Source organism: Eretmochelys imbricata, chromosome 14, assembly GCF_965152235.1.
Source record: "Eretmochelys imbricata isolate rEreImb1 chromosome 14, rEreImb1.hap1, whole genome shotgun sequence".
Lineage (NCBI taxonomy): Eukaryota > Metazoa > Chordata > Testudines > Cheloniidae > Eretmochelys > Eretmochelys imbricata.
Window position 1 is genome coordinate 7,694,067 of NC_135585.1, and position 20,938 is coordinate 7,715,004.

Below are 20,938 nucleotides of genomic sequence, written 5' to 3' on the forward strand. Positions count from 1 at the left end.
TAAGTTGTCATGGGGGAACATCTTGGGGACATCATCCCCAAGAGGGAAGATCCTTTCGAAGATTGAGAACTGGTTAAAAAACAGGGAACAAAGGGTAGGAATAAATGGTAAATTTTCAGAATGGAGAGGGGTAACTAGTGGTGTTCCCCAAGGGTCAGACCTAGGACCAATCCTATTCAACTTATTCATAAATGATCTGGAGAAAGGAGTAAACAGTGAGGTGGCAAAGTTTGCAGATGATACTAAACTGCTCAAGCTAATTAAGAAGAAAGCAGACTGTAAAGAACTTCAAAAAGATCTCACAAAACTAAGTGATTGGGCAATAAAATGGCAAATGAAATTTAATGTGGATAAATGTAAAGTAATGCACATTGTATGTATAGTTGGGGTTATTTTTTCCAATATGATGGGGGCTAATTTAGCTACAACTAATCAGGAGAAAGATGTTGGAGTCATCGTGGATAGTTCTCTGAAGACGTCCATGTAGTATGCAGCGGCAATCAAAAAAGCAAATGGGATGTTAGGAATCATTAAAAAAGGGATAGAGAATAAGATGGAGAATATCTGATTGCCCTTATATAAATCTATGGTACGCCCACATCTTGAATACTGTGTACAAATGTGGTCCCCTCATCTCAAAAAAGATATACTGGCATTAGAAAAGGTTCAGAAAAGGGCAACTAAAATGATCAGGGGTTTGGAACAGGTCCCATATGAGGGGAGATTAAAGAGGCTAGGACTTTTCAGCTTGGAAAAGAGGAGGCTAAGGGGGGATATGATAGAGGTATATAAAATCATGAGTGGTGTGGAGAAAGGGAATAAGGAAAAGTTATTTACTTGTTCCCATAATATAAGAATGAGGGGCCACCAAATGAAATTAATGGGCAGCAGGTTTAAAACAAATAAAAGGAAGTTCTTCACTCAGCGCGCAGTCAACCTGTGGAACTCCTTGCCTGAGGAGGTTGTGATGGCTAGGACTATAACAGAGGTTAAAAGTTTAAAAGAGAACTGGATAAATTCATGGAGGTTAAGTCCATTAATGGCTATTAGCCAAGATGGGTAAGGAATGGTGTCCCTATCCTCTGTTCGTCAGAGGGTGGAGATAGATGGCAGGAGAGAGATCACTTGATCATTACCTGTTAGGTTCAGTTCATCTGGGGCACTTGGCATTGGCCACTGTTGGTAGACAGGATATTGGGCTGGATGGACCTTTGGTCTGACCTAGTATGGCCTTTATTGTGTTCTTAAGTCACTTAGGTGTTTTGAAAACATTACTCTAGATGTCTAATTTCAGACACCCAGGTTTGTACATTTTTTGGACAAAGCCATTTTAACACTGCGAGAAAATTCTCCCTCCAAAATGCCTTAAATCTGCCTTTCGCTGAAGTAGGGAGTGTGGGACAAAAATGATTTGGAGTTGGCCAATTCAGTATCAAGACTCATGAACCCAATTTTCTGAAATCATATTAATAGTTTTCTTGTCACCTTCTTTTAAAATCAGGTGCGCTTTCATCTTCCTTGTCTTCCTAGGGAAAATGTTACAACATAGGTTTGGAAATGCCCATTTTCACAAGGCAATAATTTCTAATCATCTGTAGAATTTTTTGTTGTCTTAAAAAACATGAGCTTTTGGGCTTAGCTATGTCTTCCTACCTGTATGAACAGTACTTGTAACATTGTGGGCACTACTGTAATACAAGTAATAAGAAATAAATTTGCATCACTAAAATGGGCAAGGCTGAATGGAGTTCCAGCCTGGCACTGACCCTTGCAACATCTATAAGTCATTCTATTTCTGTTTCCTGATCTATAAAATTGTTTTTGCCACAATGTGCAGAATATATAGACTCATTCTTATTGTTTTGTATTATAATCTTTATAGTAGTGACCCCTACTGGAGAATACATCACTATTCATGCCTAATGAGTTTACCTTTTTAATAATATGTTCTACTGGGCAGTACATATGCCAGTACATAGTACCTTATGCCTAATGTGTTTACCTTTTTAATACTATGTTCTAGGATCGTCTGTACTTTGTTATGGAGTATGTGAATGGTGGTGACCTCATGTATCACATTCAGCAAGTAGGAAAATTTAAGGAGCCACAGGCAGTGTGAGTGTTCGTTGATTTAAATAAAGTCATTACTAATTTTACACTGCAGCAGAGGGATCAGATGTGTCCAGTATGTACAGTATTATATAGAAATTGGGGCTGTCATATTTTTATCCAGTCTAATAGAAACTTTGTGGGCCTGCTGGTCTAAACACACAGCACATATTGTAGGAGATAGCTTCACCTTGGGGGGAAAAAATTTAAAATCAATGGCGACAAGTTTTTCAACAAGTAAACCAGAGTACAATATGGCTATTAACAATTCACACTAAATGAACAACACTGTGAGAGACAAGAAACAGATTCAGCATTTACTATGTAATTAAGCTTAATTTAATGCATATCCAGTGATAGATACTGTGGTCACACTTTATATTAAGGTTCAATTTATAGATAGTTTTAAGAGTTAATACATTAATAGGTGTTTTAATAAATAGTTAATCAAATTGTTATATATTGTTATAATGTCCAACAGATCAACAGGGTTGCTAAGCATCTGTAACACTTTCTGATGTACTTTTCTTTAAAATGTACTACTCAAGTTTGTAAAATGCTTTTAATGTCTATTAATCATTTATTAGCATTTTATAAACAGTTTATCCATTAAACCTTAATGTAAAGTGTGACCTGTTCTGTTTTTAAAAATGAAGAAAAATAGCTGTTAAGTTGGAACTTGCTCAGTATGATTAAAATCATCAAGTAAGAGTCATTAAAAAAAACCTTAATTTTGAATATTTGACACACAAAAGACAAAAATGTAAGCATGACCTGACTAAGTACTAAATAAAAACCAGAGTCCTCTCACGGGTCAGATCCTCAGCTGGTGTAAATGTACATAGCGCCACTGATTTCCAGCCGGTATATATTGCCATAGCTCCTGACATCTGTGGAGCTATGACATTGTACACCATCTGATGGCCTGCCCCATCAAAGAGACTAAAAACAATTCTGAACCAGCATTTTAAGAGCTATGTTGCCTGCTCCTTTTTATTAAATGTAATAATCAATCTTGTTTTTTACTGGCCTTCTTGTATGTAATTGGCACATCTCTGCAGTAACTCTGACTTCAAAAGCTCATCATTATTGTATATACTTAAACTACTTTTGGCAATGATATTGCATAGGGCAGGCAGTTCAATTAGCTTGAGGTAATTCATCCATTAACATTTGTATAAAGGAATAATATTTTTATCAATTATTTTAATGATGTGTGAATCTCAGTGTAAATAAATCAGCATTATGAGTCATAAATAATCTGATATGATCAGGCATTGAGAGGAATGACCTATCCAGTCAGATTACTTACCACATAACTGCCATGTAATAAGTGCACTGTTCTTCTTAATTTAGGAAGAAATGCCCAATTGTTTTACCCTGTCTTGTCAAAATATTATCAAACATTTGATGAATTACTTTGAAAATCAAGTTGATGCAGGATATTATCTTTACTGCTTTATATATACAAGAATGCAATAGCTTCTCCTACTCCTTTGCTTTAATTCTTTGGTGTGGTGAGTTTCAAATACATTTCTGAAGAGGAAAATTATACGCGGAAGATAAGAAAACTGAAATTATGTTCTTACAGGTTTTATGCAGCTGAGATTTCAATTGGGCTATTCTTTCTCCATAAAAGAGGAATTGTTTATAGGTGAGTACTAACTGACACAAGTAATTCCTATTAAAATCCTGGAGAGACTAATGTGTTTGGCTATTTACAGTCTTTTAAAAGATGTTTTTATAAAAAGTAGTCCATTTGCTGTTAATAACTAAACTTCATTGTTTTGTCGGTGATGTTCCTTTAACTAAGGGTGACTGCATATCTTAGCTATGTTGACATCTGCACTCTGCAGCATTCAATTGAAAACGCTTGAGTTCAAAAGATTTGTTATATCTTATTGCATTGCATACATTCATGTGTCCTACAGCGTGTGTTTATGTAAAGGGGTGTGTGTGTGTGTGTGTGCGAGAGAGAGTGTGTGTGTGTGTGCATGCCTGTATTTGTTGTATATTGTCTACAACATTAGTGTAGTTGAGTTAGAATGCTCTAGGTGTACCTTGTGTGACCCTCTAATAATTCAGTACCCACACATTTCTGCAGAAATAAAATGTTGAACATAAAACACTGCCAATTAGGAATTTAGCATTGTTGGCCTGCCATATATTTTATGAATGAAGATTTTAATATGCAAAGACAAATGTAAAAGACAGCAGAATCAAGAAGGGCATAGTACTTCAGTGCATAATGGGATCCTGTGAATAGTAGAGACTGAAAGCTTTGACTCAAGGGCATCAGACAATATTGGTCAGACAGCAAAGCAAAAAACATTGGCCTAATGAGCAATTCTACCTTCTGATTTTAATTTGAGGAACAATTCAGTTTTCATTTTGCTGAATGCTGACCTTTAATTAAGTGATTACTTGTTCATTACTAGTTTAGAAGCTTGACTTAGAGTAGTGATCCTCAAACTTTTTCATAGTGTAGCCAACTCCTTAATAGAGAGTATCCCATGCACACCTCTCCTCCCATTTGTGGTCACATAACATTCCTTTGACACCACAGCATTTATGTCTTGTTAATCTGTAATGAGACTTTTTGGCCTTGTGAAAAAACTTCATCTTACTATCCATTTTTACACTACTCCTGTCAAACCCCCCTTGGCCTCTCCTCCTGTTCTTCCCCGAGACATACTGCTTGGCTGTATTGTTTCATTGCTGAAGTATCATCTTCCACCCAAAGTGCTTCACAAACTGTATACTACATGATGAAATGCAGCCACTTCTGTGGAGCAGCATACTCAAGGGGGATAATATGGCTGATGAACTCTTGAACAAATCCCTACATTTATGCAAGATGCCATGGGATCTTTCATATCCACACAGAAGACACAGAAAAAACTCCCTGTTTTTAAGGCATCATCTGAAAGATTCCCCTCTGTCCACTGTGTGTGTGTGTATATATATATATATAAAAAACACATCGTATTCAGTAATGCAACTGATGTAAGATGACGTTTTTGGTGCCCTAGTTGGCATAACTATTAATATTAAATTACTGTGATTCTTCATAGAGATCTGAAATTAGATAATGTGATGTTGGATTCAGAAGGACACATAAAGATTGCAGATTTTGGGATGTGCAAAGAACATATGGCAGATGGCGTAACAACTAGGACATTCTGCGGCACTCCAGACTACATTTCACCAGAGGTAAACATTTAACATTGGAAGTAGCATACGACTTTGCGAACATTTCACCCAGTGAATATATGACAGCTACAAAACGGCTGTTTTATGCCTAGGACTGTCCTGGCTTCTGCGGGAAGATGTGATACTTTTGTGAATGAATAAAAAAGACCCTTAATAAGATTTTATTTAGGGAATATCTACTTCATGAGAAACTTGAAGCATGGTTTGTTTATCAGATTGAAATTCAAATTTGTGCTCATAATAACAAAGTGCTAAGCAAGCCATAATACCAGTTTGAACTGTCAATCCAGTTTCATTAATGTTGTAGCATGCATGCATATAAAAAGCCTTGTGCATTTAATTTTAAAGTCCTACAATGCTGACAGATGTTAATGAGGTTGTTATTGGGAGCAAACGTAGCTTCATTAACGCATCTCACCATGGGTTCTCACAGTTGCTATAAAATATATTAACAAGCATTTGCACTATTTTCAGGAACTCACGAGTCTCTTGATTTTCAACAAGAGATTAATGAATTCCTGCAGTGGTTCACCAATTTTCCTACAAAGCTTCTGCACTGTATTCTGGATAATGTCTGTCTTATCACCTGATACAAAATTGGGCAACCACCTTTGGATTTGAGAAAGCTCCTCCTGTTAAACCGCAAATTCAGAACTCTGATGCAGTTGACGTAACAAATCTAAAGTTTTCCCCCAAATTTCCCATTACTATTGTCAGAGTTACCCAAAAACAACATCTGTCTGACTTATTCAATGCAAATTGTAGTCAGATGTTTATAGTCAGGGTTTATAATGAGAAAAGTTTACTTTACCCATATCCACCCAAAAATCTTAGTTAAGTTATTACAGGCAGGGTAGCTCAAGTGCATCAACACAATTACTAAAAAATCAAGTTTCAGAGTAGTAGCCGTGTTAGTCTGTATTCGCAAAAAGAAAAGGAGTACTTGTGACACCTTAGAGACTAACAAATGTATTTGAGCGTAAGCTTTCGTGAGCTACAGCTCACTTCATCGGATACATAAAGTATTTTATTTTATATACAATCTGCTCACTGTACTTTCCACTTTATGCATCCGATGAGGTGAGCTGTAGCTCACGAAAGCTTATGCTCAAATAAATTTGTTAGTCTCTAAGGTGCCACAAGTACTCCTTTTCTTTTAAAACATCAAGAAATTTCTGGCAATATGAACATCCAGAACTACAATTTATAAGTCTTATCAATTAAACATTCTAATACCCACATATACTCAGCCTGCTTGGCACAAAAACATTACCTTCTCACCTTGAGCATGCAGCTACTTGGCATACTCACAACCAAGTACTGAAACCCCAGCCTTAATTCCAGCCTGTGCAAAATGAAGATGTGATATCAGATGGGAGAGAGAGAGAGAGAGTTGTACATTCAATAGTTAACTTAGGTATAAGACCAAATGAGAAATAAGGGACTGTAGTCATTAAGCGATTGGAAGATCTAAGTATTAGGATCTGCTGTTTATGTGTATTGAGCATGGACCCTAAATTCAAGAGCACTGATTTAAATCCCGTTTTGCCTGCAAATCTCAACACAACCAAAACTCTGGAGCCACAATCCACATCTCCGTAATTAGATCTATGGTTCTGTGTAAAGGCATTTTTTCATGTAAAGGAATTTCGTCCTGATCCAAAAGGCAGCCTATTTTACTCAACACTAGTTAAAATGCGTGTCTGATTGCAGCATTTCCAGCTATAATTTAATATTTGTTAAAGCACAGACGATTTATATGTGGGGAAAAATATTAATTAATGTATAATGTGAATTTTGTCACTTTACTGAAATTGGAAGCAAGACATGTTTTTTTCTTCTCATAGTTAATAGTCTGTACCTGTGTGAAATGTTAACAAACCTTGTGTTTTCATGAATTGCTGTTACTTGCAGCAGGAGATCAGAATAACCCAGGTCAGCATTTCACCTTTTCCCATCAAAATGCAAATGAAGCCAATATAGCAAAGTACACAAAGAAGATAGTGCCATATCTATGGGTGATAGTCTTGTGCCAGCTATAGCCAGAGAAAACATGGTCTGTTGAATGGTATAGTTGAAATGGTGCACTTTAACTTTAATTCATATGAAAAAATTATCCTTTTACCACAACATTCTGTAACTGGAGGAAAATAGTATTTGTTTATATTCGATTTCAGAGCATGCGTGTCTTTCAGCCAACTGGTTTTCCTTCATTTCTGAGGACACAACACTAGAGGAAGAATTGTTATCTAAAACTATGCAATGAGCCTCAAAACAAGGCCGTGGTATTGGTGCACCAGCGGCCTAACCAGGTCAAGTTTTTTATAGGCATCACAGCAGAGAAGAGTTTTATGGAGGGATTTGAAGATGCATAATGAGTTAAACTGTAAGGTCTTTGGGGGCTGGGACTGTCTTTTTCTATATTTGTAGAGCGCCTTGAACAATGGGGTCCTTGTCTATAACTAAGACTATGTCTACGCTACCGTGGTAAGTCGGCCTATGCTATGCAACTCCAGCTACGTGAATAAAGTAACTGGAGTCAACGTACCTTAGGTCAAGTTACCGTGGGGGTCTATGCCGTGGTAAGTTGATGGAAGAGGGTAGAGTACAGCAGTTGACTAGAGAGCGATCTGCAGTTGATTTGGCAGGTCTTTACTAGACCCTCTAAATCAACCACCGGTGGATCGATCTCAGAGCGTTGATCCCGGCTATAGTTTAGACCAGTGGTAAGCTACCTTGGCACTAGGGAAATATAAATAATGCATAAGAATACCAAGGCACATACTATCTCATTCCCTTTTGCTGGCAAAGGAATTTCAGCATGTTTGTTCTAAGGCCTCCCAGTGGGCTAGATTTTACAGTAGATTATAACTTAAATGTATTAGATACATCCAAAGTGTCTTTATATATTCAGCAATAGAACCTAATTGAATAGCAAAATTATAAATATGAAGATGAATTCTCATCGGAGGTTTTTGATTTTAAATCTTCCCATTTCCAGTCAGCCAAAGAGGGAAACAGTGGTTTCAGCAGAGGAAGGGACCAATCATCCAACCATCTTGGGAGTGGCTTCTGTGAAAAGTTTCTAGAAGGATGAGATGCAAATCACCATCACCACTCTTCTCACTCTCTCCTCCCTCCACCCCCTCCCTCATTTAGCAATATGGAAAGGGCATGGTACTCATGATCCCCTGATACCTATTCATGATCCCACTCTTTTTGTGGGAGGTGATTCCCAGGTCGACAATGAATGCAGTACTGTAAAATAATGGGTTTCCTTTGTCTTAGGAAATTTTGCATAATATTTTTAGCTCATGCATAGTGCACATTGGACAAAGGGGGTATTTTTACACATACAAGTTCAAGATTTGAGAACTGTGCAAAGGTTAAAATAATTGTATGCTTGGTGCAACCAATTCTGTCGGGCAGGAGTAAACTGATTATCCTGTATGGAATTTTCATTATTGGGCTGAGCTGAAATATAAATATTTATGGCTGTATTTCTAATAACCTTGAAATTGATTAATGGTGCAGTATCTCCTTGGCTGGTCACCAGAGACTGAGGGAGATGCATGTCAAAACCAGTATTAATAAAAAAGGGATTCTAATAGCTTGTACCACAAACTTCTCTCTTGGGCACAAAACAAAATCCCAAGAGTTAGAATCCTTGCAGTGACTGAAAGGTTGATTCTGAGAGAACCCCAAAACAATGTTTTTTTTAAATGTTAAAAAAAACAACAACAACATGTTCCTGCCAGGAGTATAGCAGGTTGATAACTATTTTGAATGCTGGAAAAGTGGGCTTTGACTGTTGCTTGTGGCAGGGATACATATTCCTTTTAAAAGCTGAATTTATTATTATAGCAGTAGTAGTCATTTTATTGGATCATTTGTATTTATATTTCACTTTGTACCCAAAAGGATCCCAGAATTCACACGCTGTGTAGGGATCTTTTCACCTATCACTGAAAAGCAGCCAGTTCTGAGACTGAATGTGACAATGGACTCACAGTACACAAACCATTTTAATGACAAGAATTTAGTGAAGGAGGGAATTACTTGAAATAGTGAACTAATTAATTTTAAGTGTTCTTGATTCTACAGTGAAGCAGGAAACTAGCCCATGCACAAAATAGCAGCATTTCAGTACTACCCTGTGCCATTTGCAGTTTACAGCAGTCCATTCACACTGACCAGATTACATCCAGTGATGAAGAGCTTCAGCCCTTTAGAGGAATTATGCTTTCCTTTAGGACTTTTCTCTCTCAAGGGTAAGGACCTGTCCTTTTATTGTGTGTGTGCACAGTGTCCAGGACAATGGGATACAATTACTAATTGGGTTCTTCAGGGCACCACCACACCCAAATAATAATGATGAGTTCTGTCTATGCTCTCAGCTTTTTATAAAATCCTATTAGATTTGCAAATACGTTAGTGTTATTAATTATCAGAGTTACAATAAAGGGTGATGGGGAAACAATGGGTAGGAACCTACCGCTCTCCCATCCCTCCCTCCCCCATTGAGAAAGTGTTTTGAATCTGCTTCTCTTCTCTCTCTCCAAACTCCATGAGCCACATCTTGGTGAGGAAACAGATTGGCAAGATTTGTTTACTGTTGGATTCAACAGATTAGTCTCCATCTCTGAACATGAGGTCAGAGCTTGCCAAATTTCTGTTTTATCCTTTATTAAGAATTACCACTTTCTGCCAGGGCTGCCTCGTTACTCAGGGAGGAATTGACACCTGCCACATTTAGTAGCTTTTTCTGTTTTAAAAATATATATATTTTTCTCTTGAAGTGAGTATTGACAGTTTGACTTTTATATGACTGGAAAGCCAAAAAACTGAGAATCTTCCCTACATATTTTGCACAACCTGAACCAAAATATCTGCACTCCTTCCCTGCCCCCACCAAATTATTGCCCTTCTTTCAAGTCCAGATTTTTTCCCATTACATTCCCAATTAGTGCTTTGAATAGCTCCAATTTATGTGTGAACCAAGCTGCCAGTTTCACTGTGAGTGATGGACAGGTTAATAAATTAACATGGCAGGTTACTCTTTTGCATTTCAATTTTACCATATCTATAAACCCATATTAGAATTTAGCTAGTAATTCACATGGGACATACTTAATTAGGGTTTTGTTGTTGTTGTTTTAAAATCTTTTGAGGGGTCCAGAAGGTGCAACAAATGCATCATTCCACCTGCTCTATCTCGTCATGGCATCACCTAGGTTTATTTCCCCAATTTGAGGGGAAAACATCACCCTTTTATTTTCACTGTGCCAATAATTCCTGGTGGCTTTGAGCTGTGGTATATACTAGAAAATTCCACATGTTCAAGAATTGAGTTCTAATATTAAACGTGAATCCATATTTCTCAGGATGAAACCAGTTGGGACACCACATTCCAAGGTTCAATGAAAGAGTTTAATAAGCACGTTGAGTGGGATTTTCAAAGAGCAACTAAGTCCCTTTCAATGGAATTTGTCTTCCTTAGGTGCCTTTATAAATCCCACCCTTTGATCCTACCTGCATCTTATTGACTCTTTCAGCATTCCTGGAGTGAGGAGATACTGCATAGTTTCTTCAGTGTCTTAGACACAAATTTACAGGGTAAATGAATAGTCAGCATCAGCAGACAAGTGTTTCTTGACCTTTTCCATACCAAAACCCCATGTTAAAATAGCAAAAATGTTCTGTTCTTTCCCACCCCAGGCCATCTGGCCATGGAGAAAGGGAAGATTGTTACTTCCGCGGACCTATTTGGTACCCCCAGGTAGAGAACCCATTGGATAGACATTTTAGAAGGATTTTGCCCCCTCTGTTACATGGATTTAATATTTTGTCTCTAATTTTCTCTAATTTCAGTTTACAAAATATCTCTAATTAGGCTCCTTGCAAGGAAACATACTAATTGTAAAAAATATTCTGTCCTTGCATTTTAACGACCTTGTAAAAATACAGCCATTACTCCGTGGCTGAAAACACTCTCTGATAGGGTTGGAATTTTTCCAGTACAGTGAGGTATTTTTTAACATGTTTTATGTATAAAGGCCAGTCCTTTCTTCTGGTTGAAATTTTGAAAGTGTTTGTTCTTTGAAGTAGCAACACTGATTTTGAATAGACCCCCTGAGATCTTACTGGTGAGTGGAAAATACATTGAGAGTAATCAAGTCTATCAACCGCTAGAGCAGGAAGTAGGTGGCCCCAAGTGTATGTTATAAGGCCCAGTATATGTGATAATTGCAAAAGAATTGTAAAATTAAATCTGCATTTTTGTAGCCCCTTTCATCTAGGAATCTCAAAGCATTGTACCAGCAGTAAATTCATTATGCCTAGCTATAGAGAAGGAGGTAGGTACAGAAAACACAAATGACATCTGGTAAATTATACAAAGTCAGGGAATAGAATCCAGGAGTCTCGATTCCCAATCCCCTGCTCTGACCAGTAGACGTTTTCCGAACTTAAATACAATGATTTACATGTTCCCCCACAATTTAAAAGGAGCTCTTTAAAATTCTTCTCCATTTTTTTCTAGATTGCTAGTTTAATTAGAGGTTCATATTAATAGCAGTTACCACTGAATAAAAAAGAAAAAATACACTGTATTCTAAAAATTAGTTTTCTACAGTAAAGTTAAGATACAAACACTGTAATTTAGATGTCCTTAGCTACTCATTTCAGTTGCTAACTCATGAGTAATGTATTTCAGAGTGACTTATTTTGAGTTTCTTTGCTAAGAGACAGATTGCTAACTTCCAGATCATGTCCTGTTATTACCCTAGTGAAGACAATTATTTGCAGATAGGTTCTGAAGTCTTTGGGTAGTGGCTAAGTAGCGCTGTTTTGTTGAACTGATAATTAAGTGTTTTCCTTACAGATTGCTGGTTTAATTCCTTTACGAGACTGCTGAGAACCTAGGGTGTGTAATCTGCACTAGTCTCAGCAATTTGTTTCACAGAGAATGAAAAACACGTGGTAGCAGGAAAAGGAGACTAAATTAAGGAATATTTAATAGTGAAAGGACAGTATCTCATTGTCTGATTATTCCTCTGAAATAGACGAATTATGGTTTCAGGGTCAACTAGACTTGCCCCCAAACTAAATAGGAGAGACCTGTATTAGAGGAGAAATATCCAAGAATGTTTCAGAACATTCCCTTTACTGGAGAAAAATGGAATGGGTAATCTCTTCAGAATTACTAGAAATCATTAATAGTTAAGATACAAACAAATGATGTTAAACTGAAATGGCATTTAGATCTGAGACTGTAACCGACTGTATGCTGCAATGCACCTTTAAAATAAATTAGCACTGCCCTTTGAAGGAGTGTGTGTTGAGTTTGTACATCCACCAGACTTTCGTAATGTCAGCACTCAATATGCACTTATGTCTAAGGTCTGAATTGAACCCTGGGTGAAAAATACTTGGAAATTGTCATTAGTCTGAATGGCAGAAACCTCTTTCCTGTTGGCATAACTGGTTTCCTGATTTCAGATGAAGAGCCCGAGACTTGTGTAGCACGGTGAAACAAAGCTGAGATTTTCAGGGGTCTTGCTCACATTTTTGGGATTTTTGCCTCTTTTTAGAGTGGGTCAAAATGTAAATATTACAGAGTAATGAAATTAAACTCTGAATTGTTGATACCATCCGAATGAAGTGAAAATGATTATTTGATTATTTAACATGAATGGCTTGATGAAATCATTCTGGTTTCTTGTGTACCATTACTCTACCTGCTTCGTTATTTTCAAAAGCACATCCTGAATCTTTGAAGGGCCAGATTTACAAAGGTATCTAGATGTTTAAAGAAGCAAAAGGCACCTAGTCAGATTTTCAAAGGCGCTTTAATGGGAGTTAGGCATCTAACCTGCTTTAGCTGCTTTGGTAAATCCTTCTAGGTGCCAATTGGCATTTTTATGTGCCTACATACCTTTGTAAATCTGGCCCTACAATTCGAACACGAGGATCTGGATTCTGTGCTGTAAAGTGCATAAATCCGAGTGGGATTTTGACCTCAATAAGGATGACAGGATTGGGTTCTCTATGCATTTCAGTGGCATGTATTTATCTCCATAAGTCATTTATTTGATTCACCGCTGACCTTATTGAACACAGGTATTTTTATTTTCATTATTTCACAGATTATTGCTTATCAGCCCTATGGAAAATCAGTAGATTGGTGGGCCTACGGCGTGCTGTTATATGAGATGCTAGCTGGCCAGGTAGGAATTATATTGCAGCTGTTCTTCAAAATCTAATGAGAGGAACTTTACAAGACAGTGCATAATAAACGGAAGAAGTATTATGCAACTGTGAGAGAGCCCCTGGAAACATAATAGCAGAGTTTTTAGGTACTCTTCATGGACGGGAAGGCTCAGAATCATCACAGTGTTTTTGTATTGTGTGCCTGGGGGCAAAGCAGAGGGCTTGCTGCTCAAACCACAGTTAATTACAGAGCCCTTTCCCTGCACGTGTAGTGTGATTCTGGTCACCAAATTACACAACTGAAAAAGCAAGTTCTGTACTGCAAAGTGTAGTTGAAGGTAACAAACCAGCTCTAAAGAGCTCTGGTGTTCTCTCGATGTGGGGAAGATTTATGTAAGTGATTCTCCTGAGAGAGTGAGCTGGAACAACCACAGAATTTATTATATGTACAGTGTGTAGCCAGCCTCTCTTGCTCCTTCGCATGCCAAGTCCCAGTAGATTTCTTGACTTCTCTTGTAACAGCTGAACACCGTGTGCTGCTCCTGTCTTCTTTTTCCTTTCAAATTCTTCCAAAGATCACTGTGCGTCTGGTCTGTGGCCATCTCCAATTACTTGCAGATTGTTCTGTTGCCTCAATATTTTTGTATTTTATGACAGAAAAAAGATGTGAGAGAAACTTAAGCTATTTAACAGTACTGATACATCTGATGTTCTATAGATGAGTTTCGGGTTTATCTACAGTTTTGGGTTTGCATGTAAAAAGCCACCAAAATGACTAATAATCAGAAATAAATTGGAGAATTTGGAAATGCAGAATCCAGCTGCATCGGATAATGTTGGGAGATCCCAGCTTCTTGTTTTCTTATTCTTGCGGAAGTCTGATATGCTTGTGTATTTACTGAGTCTTAAGTCATTTATATAGCATTATCTTATTAGGATTTTCTGCATTTACAGTAAGTGCTAAGTAATTCCTCCAGGGCTTCTTGGAAGATGTAGATTTGTTTGCAGATAAATGCATCAACATTTGTTTTAATTATGATAGCTGCCTTGAATATGTCTTCAAAAAAACATACGATTAGGCCCAGCAATCTGTAAACATTTATTTGTTTGCATGAGCTCTTGTCTCTGTGTACATTATAACTAAGTGGTGCTTTCTTTTCTGGAGTGTTCTTTCTGGGTGATATTCACCCCTGTGCAAAGGGCCACTTGAAGGCCTATGCGACACTTAAGTCCCACTTAAACTCTTAGTTCAGGGTTTATGTGGGACTTAAGCAGTTCCCATGGATCTTGTGCTGGTTTTCTTCATCCTCAAACCGTCTTTTAACCACAAATGTAGCCCATACTTGTGACACTGTCTTCCCCTCACAGAAACACTATTTACCCATAAATCAGATGGGAGCATCATTGGAATTACATGACACTTTAGATCAAAGTCATTGAAAGTAATGGCCTAAATCATGTACTGATTAGATTGTTTTAGGATGGCTACAGCAAGGTAACTTTAAAAAGATCTCATTAAAGATAAACAAACCCTTAGATAACCAGCATTGTTGAGTACATTTTAAATGTAAAACTCCTCAATAACGCATCTGCTTTTCAGTAAATAAATGACATTTATAGGGAATTAAAATTAACACCACATGATTTTACCTCGTTTATTTTCCTTGCGCAGCCTCCATTTGATGGGGAGGATGAAGATGAACTCTTCCAGTCCATAATGGAGCATAATGTGTCCTATCCTAAATCGTTGTCCAAAGAAGCTGTTTCTATCTGCAAAGGGGTAAGCAAGTTGCTTCTATATCATGGGGTCCTTTTTCAACAGTGTGTGTTAAATAACCAAAGTTTGTGGAGTTTGACTGAGTTTATACCACTGGGCTTTTCCAAATGTAAACACTGTCCAGCCCGGATTTTAGGCAGATAACATGGATGATAACTTGCATCCTCACTTGGCCTCTGCCAAAGGTCAGGGCTGCAAGAGTGTGAACTCTTGTTTATTTTGTGGTAGGGAAAGATTTCAGAATCAGTTACAGCTACATACAGAGCAGAAGTTACAAATGGGGTGGTTGTGTGAGCCTTTCCCGCCTCTTAAATTGTCTGCACTGTGAGTCAGATCAGGCAAGGTGCCAAGCTGTCTCAGCTCTCATAGGTTCCAAATGGGCGCTGACCCTACGCAGCACTTTGCAGGAGGCACACTACAGCACTGGCCCTGTGTGTTTGACCTGATAGGAAGAACTGAAGGAATTAACAGGAGGGACAAGGTGGATGAGGTAGTGTCTTTTATTGGACCAATTTTACACAGAGCTGTGCAGCTCAAAAGCTTTCTCTTTCACCAACAGAAGTTGGTCCAATAAAACCTATTACCTCACCCACCTTGTCGGTCTAATATCCTGGGCCAACACAGCTACAGCATCACTGCAAACAGTCAATTAAAAGGAGTCATTTTAGAATTTAGATAGAAATTAGCCTGAATGTAAACCTCCAGCCTAAACACCAGTGAGTGGTGAGGAAATTCTGATCCAGCTCCAAGCTTTGTGGCTTAAGGTCATCTCTGATTGTAGGCTATTTTAATGGGTTTTTTTGGGAGCGCATTAATGTGACTGCGGAGAATTAGCTAAGTAAAGTTTGTGTTGACGTTTTTCTGACTCAGTATCATTCCCTGGAGCACCTCATTTCTGTAGCTCTTCCCAAATGTGAATTTCAGATGTCTATTACTTCTTCACCTGGATGAAAATTTTAGTGCGTTTAAATAGACAATGAATTTGGCATCTGCTACCCCAGTTCAGTGTGTCCTTTGGAACATATGTAGTACGGTCGCTGACTCCGTTTTTTTCTTTAAAGATAAAATCATTGAGAAAATGAAAAGAGATTTGATTTATCACAATATATGCAAGGCCATTGCAACATAGCGTAGGAATGGCATAAATGTCTATATCTCAGGATTGAAATTACATAATCCTCCTTCTGCCACAGGTTCAAATCCTATTGGGATCAAGTTAGATCTCCCTTATAAAAAAGAAACATGATGTTCTTTTATGCTATTCACCCAGATTGTTATCTCAAGATGCAGTGTTTGCCATTCATTATTGTAGAATACTCTAGTTGCTGTAGATGAGGCTCCATTCTTCATATTCAGAGAAATTAAATTCTGTACAAGTACAGTACTGGTGGGGTATTTTGCCTGAGGATCCTGTATCCTCTGGGGAAATAGGAAAAATCCCATGTCATTTTTCCTAAAATGAAAAGTTTGTCCTAGTGTTTTAGCCAGACTTTGCTCTTTTCCCCCTTACTCTTTGCATTGCCCTTTATGTGAATTGTGACACTCCCTGTTCCAGAAGTGGCTACATTTCAGAGTATCTTTTCTGAAGCCCTTTGCAGTCCTCGGGTAAAGGATGCTACACAAGCGACACAAAGCTAATCATGTTCGTAAGGGAACTGTCCAGATAAATATCACTGTAGCCTAAAGTCTGATCTCCTTTCTTACATTACAGACAACACTTCACATTATTAAAATGAAAGAATTTTAAAAGCTGCTTTTTCTTTTCACTGTTTAATCTCCTTGCTTACATTTGGTATTTTTCTCGGTATTTCTTACGCTGATTTTCCTGTTCTCCTATATTAACAAGAGTGCCACAATGTTTGGGTTGTAAGCATTAAGGGAAATGTTGTTTACATTTTAATTTTAAAAATAATGTTCATTGCAACTGTGGGGGGGGGGGGAGGAGGAGGTTTAGCTAACACAATTAAAAATTCTGGCTCTGATCTGGCCTGATATCCCTTTTCCAGCCATCCTGTCTTCCATAATAAATAAAATGCAGCATTGTTTAAGAGTTTCATCTGAATTGAGATTGAAGATTACTCAGCTGTGATGTGAAGCTAGGCAGCCAAAGCCCTTAGTTCTATGAGAGCCAGCCTTGAACCTTTTGCTAGAATGATTCACCTGGACTGTAGGATCACTGTATAGCTTGGATTTAGCATCTCTCAGTACCCATTGTCTGCTAACACTGAAGTGTGTTTTATAGTCAAACTGCTTTAATGGCATTCCCAAGTATACTAAGATATTGTCACAAATGTTCCACAAAAGTCACACACAGCTGCATTTATGCTCACACAGCTCTCTAGATTTTTCATTATTAGCAGATTGAGTAGACCCCTCCCATGCAAAAAGTCTGATACTGCTGATATATTTAAAAGTAGAATTTGCATCCAACAAAGTACAGTGCGATCACCTCATAATTTTTGTAGTTAGAGGGTCCTATCAGTTTATAATGGACAAAAACGGCTTTCCTAAATCTCAGCTATTGGAATTCCCTCCGTCTATAACGGACAGATATTTTCCTCACAAAAGATACTTTCTGAGCATATAGTACTCTGAAGAAGGGCAAGTTCAGAGCAGTGTGGGAAAGGTGTCAAGCACAGAAGTGACTCTGAGGAGTTAGATTTAATTTCCTGCTAACATCCTTCAAATCCATATGAACTTCCTGAATAGACCATCATTCAAGGTGAATACTACTTTGCTATGTCTGTGGAACATTTTTGTGATTGAAATGACCCAAGGAGACATGTTATGTCCTTTCATACCCTTTTAAAATCCCTTTCTCGGACATGTGTAGTCTATGAGAATCCAGCAACAGAGCTTCCTATGTGACACCCGGAGAGTAGAATTCAAAGCAGTACCCCCAAGTGCAGACAGTGCTGCTACCGTACTTATCTTTGTGATAGGAAATGTTATTTGTGTGGTGCTGTACTTTTCAACAACATACAATACTTAGCCTCAACTGGCCAAAACCAAGGAATCCTGCTTGCTCTTCAGCTTGTAACTTCTGGTTGGCAACTGTACAACCAATTCACAAGTCTTCATTTTTGGCAGGGGTTATTATTTTAGAACAGAATGTAATTCTAATACAACCATAAGCAACACTTTCTGATGTCACTAGCTGTCAAATTGCACATTTGAGGAAAGTTAACAGAAATGGTGAGCAGCTGTTTTAAACTTGAAGAACAAGGTGTTTCAAACCTAATGTACATTCTGTTTCCTTAAATCCCTTTGGCTCCCTGTTTTGTATCATTGCTGTTAACACAAAGTATGATAAAATGATCATCTATGTACATGGACTAGTTTAATCAGGTGAACAAAGATATCTGATCATCTTTTTCAAAAGTAGGTGCCAAGATATTGACTCCTAAATCCATATTTACTAGCAAAATTTTCCCGAAAAGGAGACTACCTTTAAAACCCAACATTCATATTGACTCACCTAAATAAGAGGCTTGATTGACATAAAAGGGACCGCTGGATGCACAAGATTTTTTTAAAATCAAGCTACTTGTTTAGCTGCCTAATATATAAACTTAAGAGTCTGACTTTTAGCTCTATTTTTTAATATGCTGGCTATACATACATTGCTATTAAAGTGATTAACGTGTGCAATTCAGTAATTTAAGAGAGTTTTATTGCAGTAGTTATCGCAACTATTCCACTCATTATATTTCCCATTCTGTAGATAGGGAATATGGCAAATACTACAGTAACATCAAATAAGGAAATGCAGTAAATGCTCATTTATTAATGGCACACACTGTACTAGAATAAAGAGATTTCAGAAGTCCCATAATATTGGTTGAGGGCTGCATCCCTTAGTTGCCAGTGCTCATACTCATTGGCTGCTCATTTCCTTGCTAATTAGGGTACACAATACTGTTTCAAAGTGTGCATTATTGCTCCTTTTTGTGAGTGTGGTTTTCCTGTGCAGCTGGTATTTAATATTGATCAAGTTGGTATTAAGGGTGGAGGAGGAGAAGCACAGATTAGTTATTGTCAAGAGGCTGCCAAAAAATGACAGATGCGGTAATGGGGTGTCCAGAACACACACAGAAAAATTATCAGGAACTTGTACTTTAAATATTTCAGTGTAATGGAATTTATCAAGTTTAATTGATTGCTGAAGCTGAATAGAGCCTGTTCTGGATATGTACAAGACTACATTGTAATAACAACAGGCTGAATTCAGACATGATGAATGCAGATGTAATTCCATCGTGCCTGCCTATACCATGCCTAAATTTGTCCCTGTATCGGTAAACTTTGTGTAACGAAAGAGGAGAGCAGGGTTTAAAGTGTGGCCTTTAATTTCAGTGCCTACAGGCAATCTCTAACTTTGAAATAAAGAAATTAACACTTTAAAAATAAAGTATAGCTTTTCACAAGGATTTTATTGCTGAGCTACATCTTGACATGAACAATAACAGTTCCACCTGTGGACAGTCTGTTACTCTTTCATTCCAAAAGTCACTTTAATCATTTGATGTTTTATTAATTTGTAGTTAATGACAAAACACCCTGCAAAAAGGCTTGGCTGTGGTCCTGAGGGAGAGCAAGATGTCAGGGAGCATGCATTCTTCAGGAGAATCGACTGGGAGAAACTGGAGAACAGAGAGATTCAGCCGCCATTCAAGCCTAAAGTGGTGAGTGAGACACGGGATGGCTCCCTATTAAAATGCACTGTTTGCGGTCAAGCCTCTCTGTGGTATGAGGCTAATGCTAACTTGACAGCATTGCAAGACGGCTGTATCCCAAAAGGTGGGACGTTTCTTAAATCAAGCCCTTTGATTATGTCAGACTGCCAGGCAGTGCCGCTAGGACTACTCCATGCTCTAGCATAAGCCAGTGTAGCTAGGGCATCATCAAAAATACCACAGAATCATTGCTGAGTTCCTGATAGGAAGCCTCTGATACAGCTGAGCTACGTGAAAACACACGGTTGATTAAATGGAAGTCAATTTGCAGAGATTTTCTGTACAATAAAATCCCTACTTCCTTAATGCTTCCTATCTATGTTTGGCTGAAGTATTGTGACCTATTCTTTTAGACTCAGGCCTTGTCGGTTATCCATGTATTTGCAGCTCAGAATTGCAGTACCATAATGTTAGCTACACCTGAACACCATTCCGAAACCTCATGCAGTGCACAATTCAGCGGCCTGCCTACTTTTGATGGGGTTTCCCCAGAGGGAGCGCACAACACTTGTTCTCCGCGATCTGCACTGGCTTCAGTTTAAGGAGCTAGGTTTTAATCTGGAAAGCTCTAAATGGCATGGTGCCTATTTACCTGAGAAATTGCCCATCTCTTTGTATGAGGGTCTGGCAACTGTTTCACTGAACACTTGAATGGATAGCCCATGGTATAACTGTACAGGGATATTTTCATTAAATAGCTTCAACTTTGGACTGTGCTTTCCATATTGGTTTGACAGAGTCCAAGTTGGTTGAATTTCCAGGTTTGCCACAAGGCTCTTCTCTCTCCCAAGATTTTCAAGAAGAGGGTAGATTAATGAAGGGATATGGGCAATTTACTTGGGTGGTTTTCGGTACTCCTGCCATGTCCATAGGGGAGGAGAGTCTATAATCA

At 38.0% G+C, this 20,938-nt stretch overlaps 1 protein-coding gene across 2 annotated transcripts in view; it reads left to right on the forward strand.

Moving 5' to 3' along the window:
- Positions 1-20,938, forward strand: part of PRKCA (protein kinase C alpha) — a 318,987-nt gene that overhangs the window by 284,236 nt on the left and 13,813 nt on the right. For both annotated transcript variants that reach the window (XM_077833765.1, XM_077833766.1), the window contains exons 11-16: positions 2,024-2,115; positions 3,701-3,763; positions 5,184-5,322; positions 13,470-13,550; positions 15,206-15,313; positions 19,855-19,995. In XM_077833765.1, coding sequence (XP_077689891.1) covers positions 2,024-2,115; positions 3,701-3,763; positions 5,184-5,322; positions 13,470-13,550; positions 15,206-15,313; positions 19,855-19,995 — 624 coding nt within the window. The remainder of the gene's footprint in view (positions 1-2,023; positions 2,116-3,700; positions 3,764-5,183; positions 5,323-13,469; positions 13,551-15,205; positions 15,314-19,854; positions 19,996-20,938) is intronic.